General features: G+C 34.5%; 1 protein-coding gene across 3 annotated transcripts in view; it reads right to left on the reverse strand.

The window, feature by feature from the left end:
- NAV3 (neuron navigator 3) overlaps nt 1–12,118 on the reverse strand; it is a 369,647-nt gene that overhangs the window by 250,928 nt on the left and 106,601 nt on the right. For all 3 annotated transcript variants that reach the window (XM_007454822.1, XM_007454823.1, XM_007454821.1), the window contains exons 2-3: nt 5,651–5,768; nt 4,973–5,025 (exon numbers count right to left, since the gene is read on the reverse strand). In XM_007454822.1, the coding sequence (XP_007454884.1) occupies nt 4,973–5,025; nt 5,651–5,768 (171 nt within the window). The remainder of the gene's footprint in view (nt 1–4,972; nt 5,026–5,650; nt 5,769–12,118) is intronic.

The raw sequence follows: 12,118 nt of genomic DNA on the forward strand, positions 1-12,118 counted from the left end.
TGTGGGACAAGGAATCAGAGAATTAAGGGAAGACTAAAACCTAATTTTTCATCTCCTAGGAACAGAAAAGGGTAAGAGGCACAAGTTTTCCAAAAATCCGCATCTCAGCAAATTTCAAACAATATGATATGATAGAAAAGAAGGGAGAATGTTGTGGCTGAAAAAAACAGTCGAGCTATTAGAGTGAGGTGAAGGGAGGAAGCAGCGAAGAGGAAGGACAGGCTGGGAACCACACCCTCACCTCTGCCCCACCATCTAATTCTTGGTTTGCAACTATTTCACATGATCGAATTTCCTAACCTCTCCATGCATTTATGAAGATTATTAAATATCATGGCCTAGTTTATTAGCACCCCACTCTAACCAACTGAGCTAACTGGCCAAGTGCTCTAATGGTCTATTTTAAAATAAAGAAAATTTTGTTTTCAAAACAACTTTTCCTCTACGTGTCTTACATTTTTGTCTAAGAACCTTGCACTTGTGCCTCTGCATTTCAAATACATGTTGGGCATTTTTTTTCTGCTATTTTTAATCTGCTGGGCATTCTGGATGTTCCTGGTATTTATAGTTGGCTAATTTATTTCCTCATGTAATCTCACCAGAGTTGTGGCATGCAGCATATATTTTGAATCCTGATACCACCCACCTAGAAATTACTTAACAGGTGTCATCCACATTAGTAACTTCATCTTTGGATGAGGTTAAATATAGTGTTGAATAAGCTCCTACAAACTTAGTTCTGTGTTTTCCAGGATGAGTTTGGTCTCAAACTTATTAAGGAAAGATAGCAATAGATAGCAGTTGAAACTTGGAATAAATATGAATCAACCTCTCAATAATCCTGCTAATAAAGACAAGTTCACATTTTTCTTAAATATGTGCCCTTCAGCCAATGATATTTGAAAGAATTTTTGTTGAATTTTCTTTATTTGCTATAAAATACTATAATCAATGTTTTTTCTTTATATTATAAGGTAACCATTAGAGAATGACATGAAAAAGAGCACAGTAATATTATCTAATAGTCTGAAGTCATTATCATATTTATTTGAATTCCTTCCATTTCTACGTAATCCACTAACAAATACCACCTCTTCAAGCAATCATATCCCCTTATGAAAGGAAAGTGTATCCCCATTGTTTTCCAACATTAAATCTTCCACACAGACTTCAAATTTCCTCCTCTGCCACGTCCCTGAGGATCTGGCATGGTCACTTGTCTCCCCATCCCCCTGGATCCTCCCCTCTCCCTATTGCTTCCTCCTTCTCTGCCTACTTCCGCCCTTGCAAAAACTCCCCTCACCTTGACTTCCTCTCAAACTACATATTTTTTTATTCATCCTTCAATAGGAAAGTCCTGGAAAGATCATTCAAGACTCAGTGGATATCTGCACCTCTCAGCTATTCTTGAACACATGACCACTCTACAGAAGATGTTTACATGAAGGTCACTAACACCTGTCTAATTACCAAAACTAACTCTCCTGCCTTCTGGTATACCAACCCATTGACTAGGTAGCATTTGACAGCATCTGCCACATTTTCCTCATCTTACATTGCCCTGTCCCACTGGGTTAGTCAGAGTATGTACTACAGCTTAAGCTACCATAGCTACCCTAAGGATTAACAATCCATATCTGTTGAACCACTCTCTCAGTGATAGGCTCACTTTCTCACCATTCTTTTCACCCTTTTCTGACTCCTTCACCTCTGCTTATCACATACATGTTGGTATTCCTCAGTGTGAGAACCTCAGCTTTCTTCCTTTCTGACTTTACAAAGACCTCCTAGAGATCTCATCCTTGGCCATGGCTTCAACCATTACCTACGCAGTAGGTATATTCTAACCAATACCTTACTTCTGGCCTTTAGAATCACATGCCTAATTGCCTCCAATAACCTCCTACTTGACGTTCCAATGGGTACATCAAATTCTACTTGTCAAAATCTGAAATTGTCCTCTTCCCTTCTTCATCTTTTAGCCTGTTTTCTCCCTCCATAATAATCATCTGGTTTAATGGTAACTATCTACTCATTCAGGCCAAAAAATCGGGGACCACTGCATAGTCCCTATATTTTTCATCTCGCATACCCAACTGAAGGCCAACACTTAAGTATTCTACAATGCCCAGAAAGCACCTGGGGTGATCATTTTTAATATTTACATCAACTCACAACACAGCCCAGCTTTAAAAGTCCTCCAAAGGCTCCTCAATCAACTTAGAGTAACATACAAACTCCTTCCTTTGGTCCTACGTAATCAGGCTTCCGTCGTCCCCTCCAATCACCTCTCACTGTGCTCAAACCACAGTCGTCTTCTGCTTCTGGAACACACCAAGCTCACTTCCTTCACATTCCTTTTGTTCTTCCCTATTAACACTGTTGCTATTATTTATTTGAATATTTGCTCCTCTGATCCTCAATTGTCCCTACACCTGGTACCTTATGTGCTCAGTTAATATTGCCTAAATATGAATAGTTGGCTGTTATTCATCAATATACCATACATTCATACCATGAGAGAACTTCTATTACTAAAGGCTGAAAATAATCCAATAAAGGTTACCAAGTTTGAAATTTAAAAAAGAAAAAAAAGACAATTTGTAACTAGAAACAGTAGCAGACCTAGTTTTACCTTACCTTTTGTTATTAAACATGAACGCCAACCAAAGGCCATGAAAAATCAGATATATAAAAAGCATTGGACAAGTAGTTCTATAAGTAAGGACAGTGCTTGCTGTTACTAACACAGCACTGCTCGGTTGTTACACAATAAAGAAACAGGCAACATCCTGTTTGGAAAAGATGTATGAAATTTATAAGCCTAGTCATGCTATCATAATTCTCTTTCCTCTACTTTCTTGTCTCAGTTAAAATCTGGAATTTTTATTCATTAGTAACATAGTACCGATGCCAATTCTTAAGAACAGAGGCAAAAATAATTCAGCCAAAAAAGTTACATTTGTGTCATATGTATTCTTCTGAATCACCTTATTGAAGGCATGCCAATTTCAGGTTAGAAATTCAACCACAACAAAAAAAAATGAGGTTACAAGTCATTGTGACTCAAAATTCAGTGTAATTCTGACTAAAACTTTTTGGCTGGGAAAAAATCATCACCTATTTTATAACATTTGCATTTCTCAGGTTTTGGGTTTTCTGTTTGTTTGTTTGTTTGTTTGAAATCAGAAGCAGAAATATCAACATAACATGCATACTAGATGTTGCATGACATTTGGGGGCTAATAAGGAACAGGAAGTAATAAAATTAAGAGAGTCTTATACCTATGAGAATATTTTCAGATTTGTAGAATTTTAGGCACAGATGTTTCAGATAAATATCTAAGGACCACATCTCTATCTATAGTTATGAGTTTTGAAGGTTTATTTGTTTATTATCTGTCATGAAGTAATAGCTTGGCTATTTATTGAACTGTAATCAGAATCAAATTGGAATGCCAGCAGAGAACATAAGAGTTTTAGTATCCAACATCTCTTTATGGTTGAAATAATGAAAGTAAAACCAACAGTGTTGGGTTTGAGAAATAACATATGATATTCAGAGACTATAGAGCTTTTTAATATAAAGCCTTAAAAATCTTTTTACAGGCATTAATTCATGAATGTGCTCTTTCCATATCAGTTTAGGTAGTAAAGAATGTCCATAATTATATGTTATTATCATATCATAATCGGGGTTCATTTTACAGATGAGAAAGCTGAGGCTCAGAGAAGTTACATGTCTTTCCCATCATCATGCAGCTTTTATTATAGCAGGGCTTAAAGGTATTATAACTACTTCCAGTAAAACTTCAGGAAATAACTATAATTAATTTTACTAGAGTCGTCTTTGTGCCCAGAGTAATTAGATCAGGAAGTTTCCTTAAAACTGAAATGTTTTACAGAGAATCTTTCTTTATAGTGATTTTTTTCACAAGAGCGACACAGAGTTCATGACACTGTAGTAGGTCCTTAGAGGAGTGCTTAAACACACACACACACACACACACACACAGACATGCTAGTTAATCACTCTTTAAAAATAAATTCTTTTTATTATTTTGGATTTCAGTTTTCTGACATTAAGTAAAGCAGGTCAGCAGGTCAAAACAGTTCATCATTTTTTTCATTCTTCCAGTTTCTGTCAATTAAGTACTCATTATTTTTATTTTAAATGCCTATTCTATGCTAAAAAGAGTTTTGGAGGAAACCTCATCTTGTGGATTTTGGCTGTCATTCCTGATTATATCTGCTGACATAACTTCAGTTAAGGCATTTTGGTTTCATGTTGTCCTATAAAATAAAGTTGTGGCTATTTAATTAAGAAAGGGGTGGGTTTTTATCTCAGCAGTTTATCAATCTCTTATTTTATTATAAAACTCTAGGCTTTACCAAGTGGTAAAAATAAGAGAGGGCTGGGGGACAGACAGACCTCTAGATCGACAACTTTCTGGAAAAGGCTATGAATCATATCTCCTAGTCAGTCCCTGCTCAGCAAAATTCCAGCAGCCTGCCCTTAGAGTTTTTCCAAAAGTGTTGAAGAGTCCATGTGTTTACATTGGACTTTGTTATGAGCGAAGAAAATACTATTCATATATTTTTAAAATGCACATGGCAACTTTTGTTCTTCAAACCAGTTGTTCAGACAAAAAGGCTCCACTTAAAACTGGAAATGGGATTTATTGCCACCAAGACCAGTGTTAAATTATTCAGACATCAGAACAAAAAAAAAGGTCAAGAATCTGATAAAACACCTGGAGATTGGTTCTTCAGGAGTCATACATATTCAACTGTATTGTTATTATCACTTCTTCCTAAATTGCACCCAAAGAAATATATATGATAGAATATGATCAAATGGTTTCTTAAACAAGGAGAGAGACATGCAAAAGAAACTTCTAGCCCATTTATAAATGCAGTTAACTCTGGAAGTGAAGACAAGCAATATATTCAGAATAAACATGATTCTTACCATCTGAGATTGACTCCTAGGACATCCATTGATATCTTCAACTTTTTCATTTGCTAAAGCCAAGAAATAAAATAAAAGAGAGAAAAAAAGAACGACATGCTTAAGCCATGAAGTGAAACACAAAAAAAGCAGACTAAGAAAAAAAAAAAAAAAACACCAAGCAAAATGCTGGTGCTACATTCACTCTGCCTCCTAAGCCGTGTACAAGAAGACACTCTTGTTAGCAGCGCCAGGTCCATATGCACAAATCAGGCAAATAAAAAAAAAAAAGTGAGTGAGAAGGAAGTTGCTGCTAATTCCTTAGCTTGTGCCAAATGACTGCTGGCATGAAACCTTTCACAATTGTCCCTGCTGGATCAGGATATAGTTTCAAGGAATCTCAGAGTGTATGAGTTGCTCCAGCTAACGAAATGCACACATGGGAGACATATGGTTTAATGAAGCATTCATTTCTGACAATTCAGTGTATGTAAAGATACAGTTCTAGCCATTTAAAAGTATGGCCAAACTGCCTTTTTCAAACATTCTCACATAAACATTTTAATTAAATCACGGGGAGAGCTGCATTAATCTCAGAGACACATGGACCAAGTTCCTAAGCATCCAAATTAAATTGTATTTTACCAAAGTGCGTGGGCGCAGAAACTTTCATGGCTTTTCTCAGAGGGCAGATCTTACCAATGATCTGGATGATTTCTGCTAGCAGTACTCCATCTGCAATGTCTTGCTGCAAATCCTTGATCAGCCGCTTGTGGCCTGATTTTGCCAGGTAGTGGTTGGCCCAGTCCGTGTAAATCTGTTGAACAGAGGGAGGGAAGAAGTGAGATGGGACGAGGGAAAAGAGAGGCAATAAAAATGCTTAAGACAAATGTTGGATTCAAAGGGAAGTTATTCTGGATCACATTCCAGCTTAAGGAGTCATAGCTCCAAAGGAAATAGTTGTAAAATAATTTTTAAACAGCTCTTTCCCCCACTTATCTCTTGTTTCAAAGGGGGATGACTCACTCTTTTTTCAAAACCCGGGACTAGTCACTTGTGACACAGCAAAACTCCCTTCCTGGATGACTACTGAGGAAGCTCCTGTTTGCAAATCAGTTTGAGTTTTTACTCTCTTGCCCCTGGTTCTATCATATTGAAAATAATCTGCCTGTCCTTGTAAAAGGAAGCCACCTGGATTGATTTACACCAGAATCTTACTATAAAAATGTGTTTCTCTGAGAAGACTTTATTAAATTTGTCATGTGAGATACTGTATGTGACAATATTTTGGCATCATTTTATGAAATAATTGCAAATGCCTAAGCTATTTTATTTGAACTGTCATATCCCATTTCAGCCTCTTGAAATGCATTTATATAAGAGAATAGAGGAAGCAAATGCAGTTATTACATAGAAATTATAATACAGAATCGAGGAGCAGATTATGAGCCATAAGGTTGGCAATCTACATAAAGTAGAGGTGTCTCTCCAATAACAGATTATGATAGAAGAAAAAACTGAAACTGTTCAAAAACTTCACAAAAATAAAATGTTACTAATTTTTCAAATGTTATAGGCACTTACTGATGTAATGTAATCTAAATGTAAGGAAATAAATAAGACTTTAATTTCATGAACGGCTCATATGGACATATTAATACATTTATTACAAGGCAGACTATAATATGTGATATGATAGAAGAATGCAAAATTTGAAGTGAGAATAGAGGAGGACAATTAACTGAGAAATATACACATAAAAATGTGTTATAGAAGCACTGGAATTAGAACTGGAAACATAATAGAACCTAAAGATAGGAAGTGAAGGAAAGGGCTTTCCCCACAGAGGGGACAAGATACAGAAAGGCAGAGGAAAAAAGGAATCAAGGGCACAGTTGTAAATTATATAATTAAGGCAGGACGCCTGAAATTGTGACAAATTAGATTGGAAAGGTAAATTGAGCCTTGTAGTCATGAGCACTGAGTGCCAAGCAAAATGTAAAAAAATGCTTTTTTAATTTCTAACAAAACTAATACATTTTTTGTAAAAATAAAATAAAATAGCAGTGTAGAAACTGAGAAATGGAGGTTTCCCCACAACTTGCAACCCCACCCACTTTTGAATAACTTGGTATAAATAGTTCTAGAATTTTTTCTACGCCTACACACTTCACCACATGACACAATATTACACACACATACACATACTCATGATAGAATGCGTAAGCAAATCTAGCTCAATTTTACTTATCACTGCATTTTTCAGTTTTTTATGTAACAGTATTTTAACACTTCTAAAACCATTTTGCATATATTTTCTCATTATTTTTGATGTAAATTATACATAATATCAATCCCCTGTTGAAGGATATTTAATTTTTTTTAAATGTTTCCACTGCATCTAAATTTGTAAGATACATCTTATACATGTATCTTGGCACATTCATATACTCGTATTTTTTACAGGACCAAAACCTAAAAGTGGGACCACTAAATTTTTTTAATGTATCCTAGGTACAAACATTCCAAAATACAACATAGAAGAAAAAGAGGGTGTTTCTTTATTTTAGAAAATACAAAGTGGCATCTTAATGCATATGTAGTGGTATTAAGTGTCCTGAAAGATATAAATAATTTGAAGCATCCTGTTGCATAAGAAAAACATATATGACAGCAACACTACATCTTTCTCCATGTTCATGATCTTCTTTATACTGAAGATATTAAAGTGTGAGAAAAATCACTTGCACAACTGTCTCCTGAATTAGAAAACAAACACATGATTTCTAGATAAACATTTTTATTTGGTGATCATTTTCCTCAAGATTTTAGTCTGCTTGTGTTATTGTAAAATTTTAATTTTATAAGGATTTATACTGTTTAGAATATAAAAAATTGAGCACTTTCCCTTCATCTACACATCAATCAAACGACAGCATTAATTGTTTGGTTTCTAGTAGAAATTTCAGGGCAAGCCAGGCTTGATTTGTGCCTGTCCCTTAGGCAGCGAGTTATAAGCACCAGTTAATTGACTTTAAAGGATCCACAAAGATGAAGAACATGAGTTCTGTAGTCAAGCAGACCTGGCTTTGAGGCCCAGCAGACTGCTTGCCACCCCTGGGACACTGAACAAGTTGCTTATCCTTTCTAAACCTGATTCCTCATCTGAAAAATAAGGATAATAATAATACTTACATTATAAAATTGTGTTAGGAATAAATAAGATAGCACTTGTAAAGTGCCTGTCACAGAGTTAGCCCTGAAAAAAGGTCTGCTGTTATTATCATTTTATGGCATCTAAGTGTTATTTGCTATGATGGCTTTCCAACAAATATGTATTGATGTTATCATTTTGCAAAGGTTAAAAAATTTGAAAGTATTGGCGGTTGAAGACTGGAGAAACTGTACTCGTTGCTTTCTTACACTACTCACACCTCTGACTCCTGCTATCTAATTCACTGGGGACACAGATCTGTCTGCCATCCAAACTCAGAGGAATGCATCCAATTTTAAGGCTGTGATGTTCTCATCCAGGCCTGCAATGCCGCCATCGTGACACAACCTCCAACAAACTCCATGTTGCATGGATTCCTCATTTTTAATGAAGGCATTAAATTACGGAAAATATATTCATTTAACTTTTATTTAAATATACACAGAATAGAATGTATTAAAAATAAAAACAATAATACTTTTATTTTCCAAATGCATGTCAACAGTGCCTTAGCCTCTATCCAAATCCCTCCTGGGACTCAGGTGAGAAAACAGATGGGAAACCAGCTGGTTGGCTTCAAGACCTTGTTGGGATAGCCTCTGGCTGAGCTCATGAAACATGTTTTCACTTGGTCCAGGATTCCTTCTAGAGGAATCCCAAGCCTGAGTGCTTTGACTCGTCCAGCATCTCTAACACATGAAACTTTGCTCAGATAGTAGCTCTGACTTAGCTGCAATCAGAAAAATCTATTCATACTAAATAAATGAATTTAAAAACTAAGTCCCATGCACTTTATTTACTTACTCTTTCTAACAGACATGTGTAGAAGATACCTGATTCAAGTTAAATCAGTGATTTTCAAAGGGTTATAATCTAGATTAGGAAATACAAAACAATTACAAAGCAACTTATACATATATTTAAAATTAAGTATATATAAACTTATATTTTCCTGTCTTTTAAAAAATAAAATATTAAATTTAAAAAAGTGGACATATGAACTGTGTCTTTAAGGAGACAGTTTTCAAGCAAAGGACACATGGTAAATAAATATATATATTTAAAACTCATCAATAAACTTTCTGTAATAACCTGATGAGAGAAGATACAAACAACCTTGTCAATCATCATTAGAATCTGTTGTTCAAATAAACACAACAGAATGGTGAAATCATGTCCGGATTTTGGATCTGAGCTCCAAAGTTGCCCTTGATTCATTCCCATAAAAATAAACACAGCATTTAACCTCTTAGCCTCAGTTGAATGAGTGAAATGTGTGGTACTTATTTTGTAGGATTATGGTATGAATTATAGTTTGTTTTTTTTTTAGTGAAGAAACTGATATAATTGGAAATAATACCATATCAATCATAAATCAATATTTGGTATTTTCTACAGGGTCATTGAGTGTTTAAGTCATCAAGGTTGTGACCAAAGCTTTAAATATCATTTACCCTAAAACACCTGCAGAAAGCTGGCTTCAGATGTTTAAACTGCAATATTATGAATATAAATGTCATTTCATGTAATAATTATATTTCAGTTAATTCAGAAGAATTAATGAGATTACATTTACCAAAGTGCTACTTAGAAACTCTAGCACAGTTGTATGTTTAATAATGCATTTACAGTAATTTAAAATAATAGAAATTAAAGGCACCATGGCATACTTTATATTTCATATTTATCAGCATGGGTTTTAGGGCCTATTATGCAACAGTAGGTATTCTTTAAGGAACAGTCTATATGGTTGGAATTTCTGCTCTGCCACTCAATATCCATGTGGATACCGACTGAACATTTATCTCCTCTCAGTGTAAGATTTTTCTCATCTGTAAAATGGCAATAATAGTATTACCTATTAATGGGATTATTGTGAGGAGTTAATAAATTTATACTTTTGGAACATGGCCTTTCACTTACTAAATATTTGTTAAATGTCAAGTAGTATTATTAGTTCACATTTTCATATTTACATTAATCATAATTGGTTTATTAGCATTATAAAACAGTATCTTTGTCAAATCCTTAAATCTTAGCTGTCCACCCAAAGGTAGTTGACCTAACTAATTAAGGAAAACTGCTGCAAGTTGTAATGATCTCTTAATTATTTGATCCTATAATATTTCTTTTACAGTGCTAATTTTTAAATTATAAAATAATAGGGTCAAATAGAAGGCAATATTCCTGATTTCAAGCTATACTATAAAGCTATGGTCATCAAAACAATATGGTACTAGCATAACAACAGATAACTAGACCAATGGAACAGAAGTGAGAGCCTAGAAATAAAACCATGCATATATAATCAACAAATATTTGACAAAAGAGCTAAGAGCACTCAATGGAGAAAAGACAGTCACTTCAATAAATGCTGCTGAGATAATTAGATAGTCACATGTGAAAGAATGAAACTGGACCCATATCTTATTCCACTTTAAAAAAATTAACTCAAAATGGATTAAGACTTGAAACAATGAAACCCCGAGAAACAAACACAGGAATAAATTCCTTGACATGGGTCTTGGGAATGAAGTTTTGGATATGACATCTAAAGCACAAGAAACAAAACAAAACAAAAAACAAGTGGGACTACACCAAACTAAAAGCTTCTGCACAGTGAAAGAAATCATCAACAAAGTGAAAAGACAACCCATGGAATGGGAAAAAAATATTTGCAAACAGTATAATCTGATAAAGGAATTAATACCTAAAATATATAAAGAAATTGTACAATTCAATACCAAAAATACAAATAACCCAATTGAAAATAGGCAAAGGATCTGAATAGACATTTGTCCAAAGAAAATACACAAAATTCCAACAGGTATAAGAAAAGATGTTCAATATCACTAGTCATTAGGGAAATGCAAATTAAAACCACAATGTGATAGCACCTCACGCCTGTTAGAATGGCTGTTATCAAAAAGACAAGAGATAACAAATGCTGACATGGATATGGAGAAAAGGGAACCCCTGTGTACTACTGGTGGAATTTTAAATTGGTATAGCCACTAGGGAAATTAGTATGGAGGATCCTCAAGTAGTTAAAAATAGAACTACCATATGATCTAGCATTTCTACTTCTGGAAATATATGCAAAGGAAATAGAAACACTAACTCAAAAAGATATCTGCAACCCCGTGTTCACAGGAGCATTATTTACAATAGCTAAGACAAAGAAAAAAACCTAAGTGTCCATCGATGGATGAATGGAAAAAGAAGCTGTGGTACATATATAGATATACAAAATATAGATATATATATTTATACACACACACACGATGGAATGTTATTCACTCATAGAAAATGAGGAAATCCTACTATTTGCCACAATATGAATGAAACTTGAAGGCATTATGCTAAGTGGAATAAGTCATACAGAGAAATACAAATATTGTATCATCTCACTTACATGTGGAATCTAAAAACAAATGAAAAAACCTCATTGAAAAAAGATCAGACTTGTGGTTACCAGAGGCGGAGGGTGGAGGGCAAGGGGGAATTGGAGAAAGGTGGCAAAAGATACAAACTTCCAGTTACAAGATAAATAAGCACTAAGGATGTAATGCGTGGCATGATGACTACAGTTAATACTGCTATATGATACATAGTAAATTTGTTAAGAGAGTTAATCCTGTGAATTCTCATCACAAGAAGACTCCCCCTCCCATTTTTTTCTTTTTACTGTATCTATCTATATGACAAGTTGGATGTTAACTGAACGTACTGTGGTAATAATTTCACAGTATATGTAAACCAAACCATCAGGCTGTATGCCTTAAACGTATACAGTGATGTATATCAATTATTTCTCAATAAAACGGCAAATGAATAAATAATAAATATGCTATAAAAAAAAACAAAAATAGAAGACAAAATATAGACACCATATTGCTTTAATCCTGTTACAGTAAAACAACATCAGAAGATCTACTTTGGTTCTCCATGGA

This window comes from Lipotes vexillifer, unplaced genomic scaffold (assembly GCF_000442215.2).
Source record: "Lipotes vexillifer unplaced genomic scaffold, Lipotes_vexillifer_v1.1 scaffold1325, whole genome shotgun sequence".
NCBI classification, from domain to species: Eukaryota; Metazoa; Chordata; class Mammalia; order Artiodactyla; family Lipotidae; genus Lipotes; species Lipotes vexillifer.